This window comes from Corvus moneduloides, chromosome 7 (assembly GCF_009650955.1).
Source record: "Corvus moneduloides isolate bCorMon1 chromosome 7, bCorMon1.pri, whole genome shotgun sequence".
NCBI classification, from domain to species: Eukaryota; Metazoa; Chordata; class Aves; order Passeriformes; family Corvidae; genus Corvus; species Corvus moneduloides.
Window position 1 is genome coordinate 14,609,486 of NC_045482.1, and position 21,356 is coordinate 14,630,841.

Below are 21,356 nucleotides of genomic sequence, written 5' to 3' on the forward strand. Positions count from 1 at the left end.
GTGTCTGTTCAGCTTAAAAAGCATGGGCTGGGGAAAAGTATGACTCTTGGCTCTATGGAAGCTTTGGTACACAGAAAATAGGGTTTACAAGTATGGCTTCTCCTAATACAGAAAGTGGTTTGGGGTTTTTGTTTGTTTTTCCTTAATGTAGCTGCTGTTGAAAACAAGGAAGTTTGGAGGTGTTAGATTTGACAACAAGTAAATCGCAGTTTGGGTTGCTTCCCTGGTAACTTGCACAAGGGTCTGTATTGTAATGCAGAGGGGAGGGAAATAGTTTCCCACCGAACTTAATCTTTCAGTCCTGCTTTTGTTTGTAGTTCATTTTACTTCTCATTCTGAAGTTAACCTGCCCAAACAACAAGTCTGCTTTGTGCTTGCTCAGGCATGCCTGTTTTCAGTTTTGTTACAAGGGCTGCAGAAGTCACAACATTAGGAGAAAAGCTGTCTAACTTCTTCGTGATATGCACGCAGAGTCTCCATTTGAAAACTTCAAGTTCCCATAAACCTCAACTGGAGTGTGTCATCAGTGTAGTGGTTGTTTACTTTGTTGCTCTGGATGTTTAATTAGGCACTGTGAATTGTCCTCTGCAGGGATGCCACTCTCTTGTCAGTGGCTAGGCAGGGGCATGGGCTCCTCTGGCACTCTTGATCTGTGCTAGTAGCAGATGCCTATGGTCAGTTGGGTGAATGTCTCTCCTCTCAGATCTAACGAGACACCTCCTGTTCAGAAGACTGAAGAGGTTCTGTTTCAGCACCCCATGTGTAATGTGTGTTGCTGACCTCTTTCCAGAGCACGTGAAATGGCTGCAGATGACAAACGGTCTCCCACATTGGACTCTACCAGTGATCTACCTCGTTCTCCCAGCAGTCCGTCTCATCTCACTCACTTCAAACCCCTGACTCCTGACCAGGATGAGCCTCCTTTTAAATCAGCTTACAGTTCTTTTGTAAATCTCTTCCGTTTCAGCAAAGGTAAGTGCTGGGGGGAACTGTGTGCATTGGTTGTGCATGCCTTTTGCTGCTTGTAAAAACACCTCTGAACATAAGAGCATAGTGTCAAAGGGCTGAGGTTAGTTCTTTTGTGAGAGATGTTGCATCTTCGTTTTGGGTGACAGAGTAGAGCTTTATTATGAGAGAAGATAGCCAGCTTCTTACAGCTGGAAATCTGTGGCTGCGCATGAAAGTCAAAGACAAGCCAGTTAGCAGATAATATTGTATAGATTCTTAGCTTGACATCAGAATTTCCTTTGTCTGTATGAATTTTTTTGGCTGAAAGTAGGAGTAATCCTCTGCCAACCTCTATGAGCAAAATGTGTGCTTGTCCTTCCAGTGCAAGTTCTTACTTCAGACTTCATCCATCCCTCACCTTCCTGTGCCTCTTGTACCTGCAGCCGGGTGACAGCTGAGCTGCAATAAAGCAGGAAGGGCACACTTAATTTGCATGGCTTTGCATCAAGAACTCTGAAGTGTTGTGAAAGTTTTGTCTATTAAAAAATATTGCTTGATTTTGGCCTGTGTCTTGAAATATGTTCTCAGTAGGCAAACTCTAAAAGAACTGTGTGAGTTCCTTTTTGTTTCAAAGAAATATCCTGCAGAGAGTGGTGAACGAAAGCACCTGGGTTTTGTGCAAAATCTGTGTATCCTTTCACTGGAGATGGCACGCTGGTCAGCTGCTTTTGTTTAGTCTGTTCATTATCCAGCTCTGCTAAGCATACTTCAGCAATGTTTGGGCTGGGGGAAAAGGGCCAAGACAGCTTTTTGCTTAAGCAAATGGATCTGTTCAGACTCTTCTTATGAAAAATGAAAAATTAATTACTTGGTATGGCTTGTATTAGTTTGCATAGTAGAGGAGCACCTGTCATTGCTAATTTATTGAAAGTAGCATAAAATGTGATCAATATTGGCTTCACTTGTTTGTTTCTGACAAATGTAGCTGGAGTCAGCAAAGTCTTATGTTGAGTGAATGGGAAAACAACCTTGAAATAACACATGAAATGTGCATCTTACTGGAATCAATGAGAACCTGTCTATACTTGATCTGCTGATGGAAATTAAAGGCTGTGGTAACTTTAATGCGACCTCAGTACTGGCTTGTAAAATAACTGAAAAACTCTTTTCAAGGTGGAAGCTGATAGTCAAGTACAGCTATTCTATTTAGCAAGAATAATTCATGTTCATATTCAAGAATAATTTGCCAGGGTTTTTTTTTTTGACACTTTTCACAGTAGGGAATTTCTGAAATAGTCTGAGCCTTGAAGACAGCCTACTGTCCTGTTTCCATGATGTGTATGTACTTTTAAAACTAAAAATTAATTTGTTTTGTTTAATCATTATCCAAAACAGCTGTTTGTGAGAGATTTTTTCCCCTTAGCTTTGCATGCACTGCTGGATTTCTTTATCATGTCTGAACAGTTGGTTTCTCACTCTTTGTCACCTCCAGATGATGGCAGGCTTTCATCCCCGGCAGAGAAAGCAGAGGCAGGACAGAGTGTTCCACAAGCTTTGAGTGGTGGCTGGTCCAGTCCTCAGCATCCCACAAGGGCTCAGTCTCTGAGATCACCAATTCCTTACAAAAAACAACTGACTGGTGAGCTTCAAAGAAGATCCTCTGCAACTCTGGGTAATTTCAGCTCTTTGTTCTATAAGGCAATGTTGTACTAGCCAGGATACTTCAGGGTGAGATGGAAGGATGTGACCAAAGGTTCATTGAGTGTCTAGATTCATAGCAGAATTTAGTGTCAGGCTACACTGCTTCTGTTAGTGAGGTTGCACTTTAACCTCATAAACATATTCCTCCACCCTTCTTGGTGTTCCAGCAAGACAACTTCTTGTTGGGGCTCTGCTCGTTCAATTGGAAAACAATCTGGAACTGAAGAGGCTGCTAAAACACATCCAAACGTTTTAAAGTCACTTGAACTTTGATCCTGAATATTTCTGCTTTATCTTGAGATACTACAGTTTCTTAACATCTACATGCTAACTCTAGTGCTTAGTCTGGATGAATTTGATGTTTGTGTCGTCGAGGGAGTTGTAAATGAAGGTTTTGGTTGTAGTTGTTTTGACGAGAATTGAATAGGAAGTTGTGCTTAAGATTTTTTTTTTTTTTAAATTTAGTCCTGTCTAACCTTGAAGCTATTGCTAGATGCTGTACTGAATCTTTTAGCTGGAATGTGAATTGATTGTGATTTCTAAGGTGCAACTGTGTAATGGCTATGAAGATCTGGAAGAGCTAGGAAGTAGATTGCAGGGTTCCCTCTTGAGATGTCTGGTTACTGTTGTCTGTTAGTGATAGCCTTGAGGAAACTGCTAAACTGGGTAAGTCTTGTGAAAGACAGTATTTCCAAGAGTGTGGTACCTAGTGCAAACAATCAGATCCTAAATATTGTTCATGTGTATAGGATTTTTAGAAAGAGGTGTAGTTTTGGTAGCCAGGCAAAAGTCTAGTACAGATAACTAGCATTTTTATCTAAGTCATTTGCATGTTTAATTAAACATGTTCATCATCTTCCTCCTTGCCCTCTAGTACTGTTTAATCTATTTAGTTGTACTTCTTCCAACAAACCAGTTAAGGTTTGGGGTTTTTGTTTTGATTTGTTTGCTTGGGCTCTTTTTAAAGAACTTTCTCAAATGTTCCAAGAATGGCTATGTGCTCTTGGCTGATAAGCCCATCTACTTTTTCTTGGTACCTCTTATAAATCACTTGGAAATTGCCTGGGGATTAGATGTTAGAAACCTTCCGGTGAGGTATGTTGTTCGATGTTCAGAAGGCAGAAATAATCTTGCTGTTTGATTTCCACTGGGATTAATCAACCAGGGAATAAGACTTAGTTTAACGTGTGTGTGAGGAACTGCTGCTGTATTATTCCATATAGGAATTTCTTTTCAGGACCTCCATTCATATCTCTGGGTTTGGATGCAAGTATGCTTAGAAAAAAGTGATGATGAATCAGCCTGTAAAGAAGTAAAGTTAGACCAAACAGGAATTGCTGGTCACTTTTGGAAGAGGTTTCTGTGATAGTGTGTGGTGAGTGGCCTGACTTGCTGCTGAGTATTTTCCCCCAAATAACCTTGGTGCTGTAACAAACATGAGCTCTGTGTAACGCATGTAGAAGTGTACTGGATTGGTGAGAAGGTTTTGGGGGAGTTTTTTAGGCCATCTCTCTTTATTTGAAGAGGGGGAAAAATACTTGCATTGTCCTTCTCTAAAAATCAGGCATTGGGTTTTTTTGAAGCAAACTTCAGAAAATTATTTTTCTTTCCTTTTTTTACCTTAAAAGGTGCTGAATAATCAGGTCTTTGAGGATTTCTGAACACTGAGTAGCAGAGAATTTTACTTCTGCTATTGCAGCTGATGCTGGGCTGCACAAATAATCTTAGAAATTATTATAATGTCTAAATAATGAAAAGTGGGAAAATAAATGATGGGATTTACATAAACATCTAGATTGGTAGGTTGGGTCACCCACTGACTTCAGTAACAGCGAGGTGTCTAATCGAGTTGAGTTTTCTTGTAGCCCTGTATCCGCAGACCTGTAAATGTCTCTCTAGGCTTTGCCATTACTTAGATACTTAATAATGTGGGCGAGTGTAGGCAGAAAAATATATATAAGGCCTTCACAAAGGTCTCTCTAGCCTACTTGATCTTAAATAATGTGTCAAGTTAAGCAAACTGAAAGGAATAAATAAATAAAAGGCTGCTGCCGGTGCCTCTAAATAGTGATGAAATGAAATTGTTCCTGAAGATGCTGACCCTCACCCTTCATCCGTCCATTAGCTTGTAGTGTCTGTGCAGCAGATCTTTTCATTGCTCAGGGACTGTGCTGGCTGACAGCTGCAAGTGCAGAACAATGTGGAGCAATGGTGACTCTTGTAGGACACTGTCTGGCATGAGACATGTAGGGTTTCAGTTGTGTGCTTCCCTTCAGGACTGCTTACACAAAACATAATAGCTCCTTACTGGCTTTTGTGAAAATAGGAGGAGCTGTTGGATGCCTGGCTTTTGTCAGAGATGCTCTGGGGTTTGTGTGGCTCAAGAACCAGTGCTGAGACTCTGCAATCTGAGGGTCGTGTGGCCTCGCTCTTGCGTAGTCTGTTCCGTTGTTGTGTGGAGCTGGTGTCACTGCCAAGTGACTGTGGGCCCAGCTGGTTGTATTGGACCGTGTGTGTCTGTGCTGTCAGATGAGGGCTTTCAAGGTGCTGGATTGAACCAAAATAGTCCCATTATGAGACTGTTGTCACTGAGATAATGTCACAGCTTGCAAATCCTGTTGGGGAGAACTGGAAATGCTGAGCTGCTGCAGAGGGAGCATAGGTAGTAAAAACACTTCCAGCTTGTTACCCTGTCCAACAGGATAATGCTGTTAATGCTAGACAATTTTAACAGACTGGCAGTAATAGGGAGTGGCAAAGGAGCTTAGCAGGAGAAAGGAATGGCCAATGATTGTATAGGGGGAAGAAGGCCTGAGGAAAACATGTGGGAGCTACTGGAAGTCATTGTGGAGCATGAGTTATTACCAGAGCATCTTTCCTAATCAAAAAGATTTTGGAGCATGAAAATGCATGTTGTAAAATGAAACAAAGGACATTTTTCCTACTTTTTGTGGTAATACTTTTTATAGCAGTGACTTGGGGAAGACATGATGTTTGAACTGTGGTAATGAACTTGAATATGAAATTTTATGCTGTGGCAGTGAGTAATTAGAAAGCAATTTGTATTGTTTTGTATTAGCAAAACTGTGGCATCTCTGGCAGGGGTACTTTTTTGTTGTTGAAACTGTGTGAATATCTACCTCTTGCATTAGTATATGGTCAGTTCTGAAACTCTAGATTGCACCAAAGTAGTTTTTGTGGTGTTTTTTACCTTGTCTTTCACTGTAAAATGAATGCCAAAATACTATATAGTCATGGAAGAAACTCTGTAAAAACATATTTCTATAATTCAGAGGTTTTTTCCCTAGGTTTTACCAAGGGTCAGCAACCATAAATACATAGAGGAAGGATGAGGTTTACTGATGAAGTAAGTTAACTTTTTTTTTAGCTGTAGGAGTTAATTTTTAACTTAAGAACAATAAATAAGTTAGAAATAAACGAATTTTGAAGTCTGTATGGAATCTCTTTGGCATTTTCTTGAGGTTTTGTTAAGGGAACATGGAGATGGGAAGGGAATGGATAGAAAAAACCACAATTGCTGCATAAACTGGTATTGCTGAAAAGATGTGTTCCACACTAATTTTTGTGTGGTTATCTTTAAGGCTGAGATGTAGCAATGACAAGCAAAAATTTCTTTCAGTAGCACATATATATATATATATGTGTGTATATATATATATATGTGTGTATATATATATATATATATATGTATATATATATATATATATATGAAAGCATATATGTAATAGCATAAGAAATTTGGGGCTGTTCAGCCTAGGGAAGAGAAGGTTGCCTGGAGACCTCATAGGAATCTTCCAGTATCTGAAGGGGGCCTAAAGAAAAGCCAGAGAGGAACTCTGTCAGGAACTGTAGTGACAGGACAAGGAGTCATCGATACAAATTGAAAGAGGGGAAGTTTAGGCTAGACAGGCAGAAGAAATTCTTAGCTGTGAGGCACTGGAACAGGTTGCCCTGGGAGTTTGTTGATGGCCCAGCCCTGGCACTGTTCAAAACCAGGCTGGACAAGGCTGGAGCATTCTGTGTCCCTCCCATGGCAGTGGGGGTTGGGACTAGATGATTTTTAAGGTCTTTCCAACCCCTTAATGTTCTATGATTTGGTGATATACTGAGTTTGCCGCTTCAGAAGCGCCAAAAAGGCTTACCACTACTTTGATGTGTAAGTGTGGTCAACCCTCTTGAGATCAAATCAAAAGGAGATATGAAAACTCTTCAGAAGTACTACTGATGGCAGCTGGCATGATTACCTGGGCAAAGCAAGAACAACACTCTGAGGGTTTCTGTGTTTGTGGAACAGAACATGAGTTTTGTAGATTTATTGGTGAAGTGAGAAAATACAGTTGCAACACTGGGAATGTATATATCTATAAATCACGTGTGCATTAGCTGACAAAATGGCTGTGGTACTTGCAATAATGCAGTTTGGACCAGGGGTAAGAGTTAACCTAAGATTGATACATGGGAATTCTTTTTGAAGGATGGCATTTTAGACAGTGTTTTCTTTACTGCAGGAATGATAACTTCTTACGTTCTTGCTGTACAGTGTGTTTTTCCTCTGAAAGGGAGAAATCTCATGATTGAGAAGGGAAAGAACTAACTGAATTTTAATCTGAGTATCAGTCAGCTTCTCTGGTATAAACAGGTTGGCCATGTGCTGCTACTGCTGGTGGCATGTTTTTTCTTACGTAGATGACATCCTTCTGACATTGTTTTATGTAACAGAGAAAAGGGCATTTAACTAACAAGAACCAGTGTGGAGTTACGTGTGGCGTTTCTTTAATGCTGTGTATGTTTGTATTTTGGGAATCGCTTGCCTGACAAGATTTGTTGGAATTATCTGGTAATTCTTTGAATTGGAAGCAGCATTCCTGGGAAGGAGATACTCTTGAATTCAGAGGGAGTACCAGGAAGTAAACGCAGCATAGATCTTGTGATAGAAGTAAGGAGGAGCCAGAGGTTTCTCTGGTATTATCAATGTCTTCTTGAAATATGAAAGTCCCTTTAATCATATTCAACTTTGTACTGCTGAAAAGTCTGTTTGATTTTTAAAAAGAAATCAATTCCAAGTGGCTAGTTACAGAAATGGGTTTCTTTTCTTGACAAGGAAAATGTTGTGCATTCTTTGTTGTACACAGCAGCTATGTGTGGGCTGATTGACTAAAAATACATACTAGGAAGCTGAAGAGGAGGCACGGAACCCACGGTTTTAGTCACATTACAGGGAGGGTTTTTGGTCTGCTGCACGCGAAGCAGTAGCATAGCTGTTACTGCACAGCAACGGTTAACAGGCTTCAGGCAGAGCTGTCAGCTTTATTCCTGCTGACATCAGGGATAGCTCAGGCAGTAAACAGAAAGCAGCCATGTCAGTTCTTCCTGTACTAGGGGCAAGCTAAATAAAACACTAGTCAGATGGAGAGCAACGAGGATGGTAAGAAACTTTAAACTATTCAGAAAGTTGTTGATCTAGGAAAGAGATTCTGGAAATGTTTAAATGTTTAGGTAAATAGAGAACTGTGTTTTCAAATCTTTCTGGAGAGAAGGAGCCTATTTGTAACTTGTTCAGCAATGCTCCAAAGTAATGAAGCATTTTATAGGAAAGAAATTGGCTGCATTACATTTTTATTCAGGAGTCTCTTTGCTATAGTTAATCAAGAATGACTGTACAAGTTCTCAACAACCTGATGTTTTTCTTAGAAAAAAACCAAACCAACAACAAAAAAAAGCAAACCCAAACCCCTCAAAAATGTGAACTTCTGAATGTATTTTATTTTGAGTTACTGTTTTTAATAGAAACTGAGCAATGGTGCCCTGATGTTTGCTGTAGTCATTTATAAATAAGTTCAGGTTAAAGCATTGACTTGTACTAGTTCTAGAATGAATGTGTATATTGTAGCAATTATTTAGTAAGTATTAGTATCCTAGAGGGCATTTTAAAAATGAGACTTCAGGGCTTTGTAAAAGACTACTACAAGCTTCATACAGTAGGTTGAAAATCACTTCTTTAAAAGATGTTTTCATTCTCAGAGAACTTTAATGGCTTCTTGTAAACACAGAGGGTGGTATTTAAAATGTCAGTCAAAGCAAGCTATCTGGCATCAGAAGGTCCACTGGGGGGAAAAGAATGCAAGGGCAAGAAGTGATACACATTGTAACTTTGTAAAATGTATATGTATGTGAATGTTCTTCCCTCTAATGGGGCTTTGTGTTGTGGTGTGAATGCTGATGTATCATGGAAGAAATGAATATTGCTCTCCCTTCCCTTCCAGACAATCGAAGGAAAGTAGAACCACCTCTTGGAGGTCATGATCCTCGAACTGCAGTTCAGTTAAGAAGCCTCAGCACTGTTTTAAAACGCCTCAAGGAAATAATGGAGGGGAAGAGCCAGGTACTTCTTTTGAAGGATTTGTAGGCCAAACCATCTAGAAAATGAACTCTTTACTGGGCTTCTCTGAGCTTTGTTTTTAGATACACCATGGGAATTTTTTTTCCGTATATTTGAAAGATGAGTGAATAAACTCAAAAAGCGTTGTGTGGATGCAGGGAAAACAATTTCATTTGATGCTGACCTTTGAGTTGCCAAACATCTGTCATATTGTGAGAGTGAATCATTGCATTTACTTGGCTTCTTGTGCTGGGACCAGATGCTCTCTTTTTAGACTCCTTCCCACTTCTCTGTTACCCAATCTAGTGAAAAAAAAAACCCTGATAGTTTTCTCCCTAGAAGGCTGACCATGGGCAGGTGAAACACATTAACACAAATAGTAATGAGAATAGTCACAAATAGTAATGAGATATCACAAATAGTAATGAGAATTCCCAGAATGGCTTAAATCTGCTACTTACTGTGGTATTGATTAGTCAGCAATATTTACTTGAAAGGCTTGCCCTGTTAATCAGTTTTGATTTAGATAGACAAAGGTCTGGTGGTTGCTACTGAATTGCTGGTTTCACCTCCATCTGCTGAGTTGGACCATACCTTTAAGAAGAGGATCTAGTTGAGAAAAGAATCCACAACTATTTATAAGTGAGGGTATAAATAGCTGTGTCTGTGAGCAAGACATGAACAGGCAAAAGTACATTTAATTAAACTTGTAGAGGAAGGAAAAGGCTTTTGGCTTGATAGCTTTTATAGGTAGACTTTCAGTGAACTTACTTAGCTTCCAGTGCTATTCTGCTTGTAAGAACAATCTTGCTTTGATAGAAAGGGCAAGATTTTTGAGAGTGAAGCAGAAGCCTTTCATGAATGAATATGACCAGGGCTTTCCCTGCTTGAAGCTTAGTGTTAATTTTAAAAATTTCTAGATTCTCTAAAACTAGATTGTCTTGAGCAGTCTTCAGCTTCTTTCTGTGTGGGTTTTCTTGGGTGAGGACAGCATGAAAGCGTTGTGTTGTTGATCATAACTGCTTTGGTCTCAAAATTGGTCTAGTAGCTGTGTCAAACTTTACTTTGTGAATATCCACAAATAAATCACAATGTAAGATAAAACCCAATGGGTTTTTTTGATTATGTGAAAATGAGAGCATGGATCGCCTTTCTTTAGCGATTGTTTTGAGAAAATACTTGCAGCAGTTTCTCTTCCTAAGAAAAACCTGGAGCATTCAGTCCCTCTGAAAAGGCTTATTGCCAGAACTGAACTCTAGCAAAGAGCGTTTCACAGCCAGGGCTGTCATGTGACCATTAGCTGTTGTCTCCATCCATGGAAGTTGCAGCTGGTGTGCTCAGAATCACAATTGAGAGTTTGTCTTGCTCTATAGCTTCAACACCAAATGGAAGTTTTAGCTCTCTGTTTTTAAGATGATGTTTTTCTTGTGGCTATACCAGTGCTGTAAATTAATATACATTGTTGCCTGCTGAATGTGAATTTCAGTTTTCTTCACATAGCAGTTAACCTGGAGTTTTGAAACAAGATCAGTCTGGGACAGGCTTTTACAACTATTTACTGAAGTATTGAAGAATTCGATTATGTAATAAAACTTTTTACATGCATCTATAATCCTTTCAAAACGTATCTCAATATTAGCTGTTGAAATTATCTTCCTGCATTAATAATTTGTCATAACTTGATTTACTCCTAGATAACAGCTTCAACTAATATGTGGTGGGATTTTTTTCTTTTCATTTTTAAAATGTGCTAGTTGAGGACCTCTCATGTGCTGTGGGCAAATGAGAGGGGAGACCAATTACTACTTCATGTAATTGTTTCTTTTTGACTTTTGTCTACATCGTATGATAGTTTTATTCTGCTTTGCTTCCATCTTGGATCCAGGAGGCAAAGTCCTACTGGATTTATTCTCTTAGTTCAGAGCTCTTAGCCTTCTGATTCCCTGTAAAACCACATGAAAAATCCTTTGTGGGCTTTTGTGCAAGAGTATGTATATGTGTGCACAGATATGTGAGTATATGAAATTTTCCTTTCCATGAGCACAGTCTACATAGAGTTGTGAAACTAAACATGCTTTCTTATTTACAAAAGAAAAAGCTTTTATCTGCTGTCTTCTCTCGTAGGACAGTGACTTGAAGCAGTACTGGATGCCTGACAGCCAGTGCAAGGAATGTTATGACTGTAGCGAGAAGTTCACCACCTTCCGGAGGAGGCACCACTGTCGACTTTGTGGGCAGATCTTCTGTAGTCGATGCTGCAATCAAGAAATCCCTGGAAAATTCATGGGCTACACAGGTAGGGTTTATTTACTGAGAAACAGAACAGTCTCTGTGTGCTCAGATTTGCATCTGAGATCCTGGCATCTGCTAGAAAATGCTGTACAGGTTTGTAGTGGGCTTAAAAATAAGGAAAAAGAATCACAGGACCTACTTCTACCAGTTTCTTTAGCAACAATGGGGGATTATGCCATGCCTGCTAATTTTTACCACACTACAAAACAAACACGGCCACTATTTAACAAGGGTGTGCACTACAGAAAGTGTGCTCAAGGAAAAAGTGCTCTTAGTAACAGTAGTTTTAAAAGATGAGCTGCATGTTTTAATTGAGGGTGAGGGGAAAGTCTTTCAAATACCGATTCCCAAATTCTAGACATCAGCTGGTGTATCATATTTGACTGGCTATTGTTCTGCCATCATTTCAGTGGGCATATGTGTTCTCCCTCCCGCTCTCCCTCCCTCCCTTTTCCTCTCCTTTTCTCTCTTCTCTCTCCTCTTTCACTGATCTTGTGTTATGCATCATCTGCCTTGGAAAAATTCCCTGAGTGTGTAATTACCCAGGGTTTTGCCCTTTAAGAGGGTATGAGAATTAGACTTGCAAAGAGGTTTTGAAACAGAAAATACTTTTGTTTCCACCACTATACACCTCTGATCCTTTAGGAACAGAGTACTGTTTGTTCCTGTTCACTTACACTCTCTGGTTCCCTTTTCCATAGGGGATCTCCGAGCCTGCACTTACTGCCGTAAAATAGCCTTAAGCTACGCACACTCCACGGACAGTAACTCCATTGGAGAAGACTTAAATGCCCTGTCAGATTCTGCGTGTTCTGTGTCTGTGCTGGATCCTGGCGAGCCGCGTACACCAGTTGGGAGCCGCAAAGCCAGCCGCAACATCTTCCTGGAGGAGGATCTAACCTGGCAAAGGTAAAGTCAATGGCTTCATGCTGAGCTCCAGAATCTCAACTGTTTTCAGGCTGACAGCTAGAAAAAGGCTGGTGGTTTCCACCTAGGAAGCTTAGATTCCAGCTGCTGTAAAAAGAATCTAATCCTGTGCTTGCATGTAATATTCTTCTCTTCAGGTTGAAATGTGGAAACATTTCTAGTGGAGTTTTAAATTATTTGCAGTTCTTCCTTTAACCTACTGAATTAGTGATTCTGTATCAGTGACAGAGCAGGCTGTTGTCTTTACGGTTTAAAAAGACAACCAAAATCACACCTTGTAACCCCCAATGTATTGAGAGGCAAGTCAATGTAACATTAGTGCTTCACCTGTCAGGTTTTGAATTGGGCAAGAGAACGTAAGAAATACTCTCTGTGTAGGTAAAAGAGAAGTGATGGAACTAACTGCCTGTTTCAGAAGAATTGGGATTGAAAGGACAGCTATAAAGGTTCTCTAACCTCCTTTCAAAGTATATTTATGCCTGTTGCTCTCAAATGAGGAGATCCTTATTTTTGGACCATGAGTAAAAGAACGCTGTACTTCTCAAGTGCTGTGCAAGTTATTTTTGGAATACCTTGATTTAATTTAATGTTGTGGGGAAAAAGAAATAATTCGGTGTGGCATTTGGGCTCCTTTCCCTAAAACAGAAGAACAGGCAGATACAAAACTACTGAGGAGGTCTTGAGTCAGAACCTTTGTTTATCTGAGCAGTAGTGTTAGTGGCATATGCCCCTCAGCAAATCTCTTCTGATAGTATATAAAAAAGCCTGTCAAACCATTTTCTGTCTTCAGAAAATGCCCTGACTCTTGCTTTGCATGTTGCTTTTTGGAATATGGTGCTCCTATCTGGAAACATGTAAATGATCAGCTGTAGGCCTAAATAAAGGAAAGTACTTCTGGTTTAATGTTATGGTCATTTAAAGTGATTACGTAACAATGCATGGATAAATACTACCAAATTTTGAATTGGGGAATAAGTAGGTATTCTAAGAATCTTCTCTTCAAATGTACAAAATACTGAAGGTACTGTTAATTTTGTCTTTGGACGTGTTATTAGTATCTTTATAATGACAATTCAGCAGCTTGTAGACATGAACATGTAAAGAAAGTGTTTAAATCTTTATTTTGGGCAGCTTGTAGCTCTCGAAAAATAATTCCTATTGTTGAAAGGCTGATAACTCTGTAATGGAACACTTAGTGTTTTTGGGAGACACTGAGTAAATGGGGGCTTCTTTTGTGTGTGAGAGGAAGAGAGATTTGGGATTAGGTGGTTTAGCAAGATTAACATTTTCTTCAGTGCTTGTTGCCCTTTGCAGTGGGTTACAGTGCTTTTCTTAAATACTGTGTTTGGTAAGTTACTAACTGACCTTAAGAGATTTAAACTCAAGACACTGAATTTAAATGGTGCCACAATGGGAACTGTCAACTCACAACTTCATAATGGAGCAGAAGTTTTATTCTAATAGTGGCATCTGCATGAGAAATAGTTTGTTTCAGAAGAAAACTTGGGAGTTATCTCTTTCCAAAATAATGTATCTGAGATAAGATGCTGCAAAGCAGCAAGAAAAGCATTTAGGGAGACTGGTGCTGCATGTACTTGTCAGATGTTGCTCTGCTCTTTGAACAGTTGGAACACAGAGTTCCTGCTTTAACTAACTCGAAGAGCCATGTCCTTTAAAAGTGAAGGAGTGGTGTACTCTGGATAAATACAGCTACTCAGGCAAAGCTGCATTGCTTCTCATGAAGATCACTTATCATGCTAGGAGCATTTACTGTGCCAGAGCACTGCCAGTGTGCTGTATCAGTTGGCCTGTAGTGGCTTACATCTGATACAGTTTTCTAATGGGAATTTCTTTTGATGGTGTTTGAACATCTGCTGTCCTTCCTCCTGGGGTGGAAACAGAAGGAGGGCAAAGGTGATTGTGATTGAGTTAAACAATTACAGAAGGTTCTCAGGCTATCTTGCCAAAAGCTGTCCAGCAGTTGCTATGGAGAGCGTTGCTTGGATTGCAAAGATGATATGCTGGGGAGATGGGGGCAATGTGTCTATTGCCAAAGCATCTCATAGCAGCCTGTAAGCAAGAAAGATGTGTAAGAAGGGGAAGCAGGTGGGAAAGCAGGATAATACAAGAAGTAGGAACAGTCTGTATTGCTCAAGACTTGAGTTTGGAAGAAGACAGGAGCACTGTCTTCCAGATGCCATTGGCCTACAGATGGGGAAAGATCTCCCTATTCCCTCGCTGATTTAACAATCACGGCTGTGAGTCTGAGGTAATATGACAATTAACCGTACTTTAATTACAGCTGTTCTGATGCACTGGATGTCACAAATACATCAGACATCTCTATCTTGCTCCTTTCCATGCAGTTTAATTCACCCAGACTCTTCAACTTCCACATTGTCTGCACGCCTTGGGTCTGTCCAGGAGGATGCAGGAAAGTCACCAGCTAGAAACAGGTAAACAAATAATTTCTGAGTATTTTCTGTTCTGGATGCACTCCTAACACACTCTCCACTGTAAAGCCTGTGTTTCTAGGCTTATTTTACTGAATGTTCTGTTTCATGTCTAAAATGGGACAGCTCACTGCCCATCTGGAGCGGTAAGGAGGGACCATTTGTGTACATATTAATGTTAAATGTGCTACTTTTGAGGGACCCGTAGTTTGCTGCTGAGTTGGTCAAGCAGAAGTGGTAGTGAAGAGGACAGGAGGGGAAAGAAGTGGTAAGGGAAGCACAGTTCTGAGGAAGCTGAAGAAAAGGGACTAACACATATTTGGTGATGGGAGACAAAAAGACTCAGGTCACGTAGAAGCAGAGGTACAGTTTTTGTTTATTTGTTTGTGTGTGTTCCCATCTGCTTCCTTTGCTCTTCCATTAAGGATAATCTTGTTTAAATTACCAGGCTTCTTCAGGCTCAAATCCCTCCATAGATCTTTTTGCAAGAGTGTTGGGATGAACTTGAAAGTGTTCATGAGAGCTTTAGTGTGATTTGTGAGTACTTGAGCTTAATCCCGCTAAATAGGCTGGTATTGGAAGAACAAGTAGCTCCCACTTCAAGAGTGCTTCTACTGTGGTGCTGGGTACATGCTTCCCTTATGGTTAAATTAAGGAAATGAAGGTGAGGCAGGGGTGTGAGGAACAGAGCAAAGATAATCCAGATTTCAAAGTTGGAGTCAGGGGACATTCAGAGATTTCTTTGCATTGGTGTTACAGGAATGCAGAATGTTTAGCAGGTTGGAGGGATCTGGCAGGACCAGTGAAGACTAGGGAATTCAGTTGAGAAGGATGCTGGGTGTGGCTTTTGGAGAGTGGACTGCTTGGAACCTTTATCTTCGGGGTTATGGGGATGGTTAGGAGGAGATGCACACTGACTGTACAGCTGAGACCCAAAGATCTCACCTGGGGGAGTAAAGTACTGGTGAATAAACAAGTACCAAAAATCAATTCTGGGCAAACATGGCAAGGAGTCCAGAATTAAAAGTTCAATGCTAAATGACTGCAGTGACGTCAAGAGATGTCTGAAACCTTGAGGATGGTCTCCTGTTTGAATATATGTCTGTTTTAAAAGGCTTTTGCTGTTTGCTCGAACATGCAGTAGTAGGATGGTTCTGATCTTGATCTGGCAGGCCCAGATTGCTTATTCAAGTTAAATTTTAGCTCTTTTGCTGTTCATGGCCTCACCAAATGTACTTGGTTGTTTGGATGCATGTAATGATAAGGTATAATGTATCTCTATTAAAAATTCTGAACCTTTGGAAAACATGCTGTTGGCTTTGGGTTAAGTGATGTTAGCATTTAGATCTTCTCAAAGCAGCTGTAGCCATTTCTTTGAGAGAAGCTGGTGTATTCCTCTTTCTAGATGAGATGAAGCAGAAAAGATACAGGTTGAGTGCATTTAGATGCAGGTAGCAGAACTTACATATTGCTATTTGTTTTCCCTGTGGGTGGGAAATGTTACTTGTTCTCAGTCTTGTTTTTCATGAGGGGGGGAAAACCCCAGCAGAACAGTTAAATGTTGCAAGTAGGGTTCAAACTGCTCCGTTGCAGGTCCTTCTAAAGGATAAATGTTTTCATTGCAAAATCTCCCCCTCTGTTTTTAAAAAAGATATATACGATAAAAGCCCAGATAAAAGTGTTGATGATAAAGACAGATATGAAAACTCACTGTTCTAACTTGCTTACACCCAAATAAAAAATCTCTGCTGCTTACGGGTGTGTGACATAGTTTAAGAAACTGTTGTAAAACAACTGGGAGGAGTGCTTAGTTGTGGACTTCCATGTCAGCCTCTTCTTGTATGTTAGGATGCTTTCTGTTAAGCTGCATACCTCTGCCAGTTTTAACTTGGAGAGCATCTGAACAGTACAAGACTGGTAGAGTTTTAGCCTGCTTTGAATGCCTGACAACGACACAAAGCTTTTGCTTATCACTCCTAGAGATGTATGGAAGTAGTGCCAACACAGTGCGTATGACTTGAAAGGACTTAACTAAACCCCTTTATCAACCCAGTATTTCTTCCTCAAGAGACAGAGGAGAAAAAAGCAGTGATTTTGAGACTGTTGTACCTTCAGTGCTACTTCCTTGCAGTATAAAAGCTGAAATAGGGTGGCATTGCTTTTTTGTGCCTGGGCTGAGCCACATCATCCATTAAGAATTTTTGGGAATCATTGTAGTATGTCTGCTATCCAGTTAGCAAGCTCTCTGAAGTTATGAGTGTTTTCATTCCAAAGGCTAGAGGCTGGCAGCTGTTCTCATGACATTGGTGCAAGCCTCTTCAGTCAGTCCAAAACTGGCATTTTGAGTTTTCCTGTTGCTATATGCAGAAGTGTTTTCCATCCTCACTCCTTAGAGTGCTGTTAGCACTGATAACTTCAGTGCATGTTGCTGCTGTGTGATGAGAAGTTGCGCTCTGGTTATTCGGAGTCTCAAGTCTAGTTGTAGATTAATGGAGCAGAAGTTATCTGGAACGTGTATTTGCATTTGTAACTTCGCAATGATAGTTGCAAAATGGTGTGTTTGTGCTGGAGTGCATAGCCAGGATTTCCTAACAGCTGGACTGAGATAAGGGGGATGCTCCATATTGCAGTACAAGGAAGGTTGCTGGCTGGCGTGACCTCCAGCTTCAGAAAATGGTTTAGCCACTCTGGGGAACAAATGCTCAAACTTCAGACTCTGCAAGCTTTCAGCCATGTATTTGAGAGCTGAGGACAAGGAATTTTAAACGGGACAAGGAGAGGCGGAAATCTCAGTGCTCTATTACAGGTATCTGGGTGTTTGCCACCCTTGCTGACGTATGTTTTGCCTCCAAACTGCTGGAGCTTCTGATTACCCAGCATCCCATCTCTTCCCCAGTCTATTTAAATACAGACGTATATGAATTGGTGTGCCTGAACTTAGTTCCAACTGCTTCATACAAAGAGCTTTACAGAAGTTCGTGCTTACCTTGGCAGTTCCAAAGCAATACACTTGCTTCCAAGGGAGCCTTTCTTCTTCTTTGAAAAGGGAGGAAGCATTAAGCAGTCTGTACTGACAAGAGTAAACAGTGGCACAGGCTTAAGCTGGTTTTTAGTATGTTATAGGATGAATGCCTGCTCTGGTCAAGCACCATGCAATGAACACTTACACTTCAGTTGTTCTGTGTTCCCCTGCAGGTCAGCCAGCATCACTAACCTGTCGCTAGATCGGTCGGGGTCACCCATGGTGCCTGCCTACGAGACGTCGGTCAGCCCCCAGGCCACTCGCACTCATATGAAGGCAGAGACCAGCGAGGATGAGCGCAAAATCCTTCTGGTACCTTTCAGGCTTCTCTTTGCCTTGCTCTGTGAAGACGGTGAAGTTTGCCTTCCTTATGTCATGCAGCAAGAGTATTTTGCTGTCTTTTAAGGCTCTTCTCTAAGCACTCTTACCTGGACCTCTCCTCCAGGTGGAGCAGAGATGGGGAATATTGATGCTGCTTTGGACATTACTATCTCCCTGGAAATAAGTCATAGTTTCATGGGGTGTTTGCATACAAATGTTTACAGTTTTAGTCTTGCTAGGTGTGTTATGCAGTGTGGAGTTGGTGTATGATGGCTCTTTGTGAGTTAAACCTGTCATGGTTGCAGCTGTAATGCAGTGACCTGTTTTTGTATTTCTTCAGGTTGAGACTTTCTCTTTCATAGGCCACATAATTGGGAGCTTTAAATGGTTGCTTTGAAATAGTTACACCACAAGGAATAAATTAAAGCTGTTACAGCTTACTGGGCCAAAACATAACTTGGCCCCTTCCTTTGTTTGCAGAATAAGTAAAAGATTTTGTAGAATTTGTAATGACATACTGTTTGAAAGAAAAGTCAATGTGCAATGGTGTTCTGTGTAATCCTGTTATCCCTTCCCCACAGGGGCAATGTTGTAGGCTGCAATTACTGTACAAATTTCAGTAAAAAACTGTTTCTTTTCTTGGAGAGAAGGAAAGGGAAGTGTTTCCAACAAAGGAGGCAAAGAAGTTGCAGCAAAGGAAAAGCAGTGTTTTTCACACATTAAAAGATTTGAGATTGCACCCCATTGCCAAGTTAAAATCAGGCTCATTCTGTTTTACCAGGTTCTGCCTGCTGTCAGCAGTATGCATACAAGTGTGCCTGAGGGTGTAGAAACACTAAATCCTGTTTAGTTGCAAAATGCCTTTCCAAGTTGCTCTGTAAATGGATAACCACATGAGGGAGAAACATGTTTAAGGCACGTCTTTATACCACCCTGCTTCATGCAAGTATGTTAATGCAGGAAAAAGGAAATTCAAACCTCTGTGAATGCAACTTGAAGCAATATGTTCAAGTCCCAGTGCATTTCAGCTTCGCATTGTTTAATTTTTTGCCCATTTTCTTTCTTGAGGAAGAAGAGGACTGGTAGTATTTTGTTCATGTAAGAGCAGGAGACAGTGTCAATTAATGCAGGATTTTCTATGCATTCCCACTGTTCGTTTAATGCCCTTACCGTGTGGAGTTAACCCTATATCACAAGTTAATTTAAAGCTTAACCTAGTCCATTCAGAAGACTAATGAACTTTGTTCATGAAATAAAGGTAGGGGAGGTTGTACATATGCTGGGATAAGCACATACTTCAGTGAACTAGAGGTCAAAATCCTTGAGTTGAAAGGATTTGCTTTGTTCTGCCAATTTGTTCAGTGTACTGTATTCACTAGTTCAAGACAGCTGAACTGCGGAGACTCCAGTTGCATCAAATTGCGTGATCTTACCATGTTCTGTTACTGATCGATTTGACTCTGTACCTGGTATGGAAGGAGAGCTGCTGATGTTCGTTTTAGGGTGGTACAAAGGCCGGCTAGAACTGAAAGTAGAAAGCCAGTCCAGTGATAAAAGTGGAGCAAAACTTCTGGGCCTCAGGGCACCCTCTGGAAAGTGCAATAATGTGAGTCTGACAGTTAACTGGAAAGCTGAAACCAGTTAAAATTTAGTTAAAGTTCTGTTACACAGAAATAGAACAAATGAGGCATTTGAGAGAGGGAGCTGCAGCATCTCTTCTCCATACCCTGAGGTGGTGTGCTGCTTGCTCAAAATAATCCCAGATCCCAGTTTCCACCTGCAATAATGGCTTGTGCTGTGCTAAGTCAGGGCACATATGGGAAGGCAGAAAGGGCCAGGTGCAGAGAGACAGCTCAGTTTGGGTGGACTACAGCCTACAGAAAAGTTGGCATACATGTTTAACAGGCTCCAAAATAAGTTCTAGGTATAGGCTGAAGTGTTCCAAGTGGTGAGGGGAAGAGAATCACAGATTCAAAAATGGTTAATTGAGTTAGGAGGAATACACATTTTTTTTCTTAGTGGCCAAAGCTACCAGCATCTAAAAAAGCCTTGATAATGGACAATATGAAAACAGATCCTCAATAAGAGATGCTATCCTGGCACTGGGCATTGCTGTGTTAACTACTTGCTTTATATCTGGTCTTGATATTGGACTAGTGTGTTTCACAATGCCTGGGTTGAGCACAGATAATACAGAAAAATGTTCTTGCCAAGGATGAGTTTTCATTGTCCTCTGTTTGCTCATGTCTCCTGAGTTTAGGAATAGGGTGCAAGAGGGCAGTAGTGAGGGCATAAGCATCTTGCTGGTGGTACAAAATACTGCCACATCAGAGCCCCCTTATAGAGATAAGGGTACCCACTTTGGTTTTTTGTTGTTCTGAACTGGATATAAATGGAAGGAAATAAGGAGCTGATTTCGTATGTTTGCTATTTCTGATTGCACCTTTGCGTAGGTTGTGCAGAATGGCTTAGATTCTGTGCTTGTTTGTGGAGGAATTTTGATCTAGAAGGTGATCTGAAGGCCTGTGTTGATGCCCTTGGAACCAGTGCTAAGATTAGACTGGTAATTAACTTGTACATCTCCCTGTCCAGGACTCAGTCCAGCTGAAAGATCTGTGGAAGAAAATCTGCCATCATAACAGTGGCATGGAATTTCAAGACCATCGCTACTGGCTGCGGACGCATCCCAACTGTGTTGTGGGAAAAGAGCTGGTCAACTGGCTCATGAGAAATGGGCACATAACCACAAGGTAATCCTGGTGCTTTAGGACAACAGGTGTCCTCTGTCTGTGTGAGAGGAGGTTGTGAGTTTGAGCTGATATAGGGTACCTGGGACTGCAGAGAGAGGCTTCTTTTCAGAGAGATGAGAGAAAATTCAAATCTCTTCTTTACTGCCTACCAGAGCAGGTCGCATTTTGACTCCACGTGGCCCAAAACAACAGGGCACAGGAGACTGTCCGGTTTGGAAACCAGTATGGGAGGTAGCTTAAGGGACAAATATTACTCACTTGGAGAACAGTGAGAGTATTACAAAGATTGTCCAAAAATGTTCACTGGTACTCCAAAGAGCAAGTCTGCCTCTGGCATCAGAGATCACTAATAGTGTTTGATAGCTACACTAGCTAGTGTTTGATGGCAGACTCTTAATTGTATAGGTGAATATAAACAATCTTGTGTATTTAACTATGTGAAAATGGGATAAAACCGAGACGGTTCTTAAGTGTAGAGCAACAGTCCTCCCTCAGAGATTATCAGTATACATAAGTTAACAATATTGGAGGAGCACAAACAA

At 40.7% G+C, this 21,356-nt stretch overlaps 1 protein-coding gene across 7 annotated transcripts in view; it reads left to right on the forward strand.

Moving 5' to 3' along the window:
- PIKFYVE (phosphoinositide kinase, FYVE-type zinc finger containing) overlaps positions 1 to 21,356 on the forward strand; it is a 66,159-nt gene that overhangs the window by 2,473 nt on the left and 42,330 nt on the right. For 5 of the 7 annotated variants that reach the window (XM_032114138.1, XM_032114139.1, XM_032114133.1 and 2 more), the window contains 8 exons: positions 791 to 972; positions 2,441 to 2,620; positions 8,934 to 9,052; positions 11,174 to 11,345; positions 12,043 to 12,250; positions 14,635 to 14,724; positions 17,917 to 18,055; positions 20,657 to 20,814. In XM_032114138.1, coding sequence (XP_031970029.1) covers positions 801 to 972; positions 2,441 to 2,620; positions 8,934 to 9,052; positions 11,174 to 11,345; positions 12,043 to 12,250; positions 14,635 to 14,724; positions 17,917 to 18,055; positions 20,657 to 20,814 — 1,238 coding nt within the window. In that variant the 5' untranslated portion in view covers positions 791 to 800. Of the gene's footprint in view, positions 1 to 790; positions 973 to 2,440; positions 2,621 to 7,995; positions 8,096 to 8,933; positions 9,053 to 11,173; positions 11,346 to 12,042; positions 12,251 to 14,634; positions 14,725 to 17,916; positions 18,056 to 20,656; positions 20,815 to 21,356 lie in introns of those variants that run through there. The other 2 variants (XM_032114136.1, XM_032114137.1) reach the window with 2 other exon arrangements.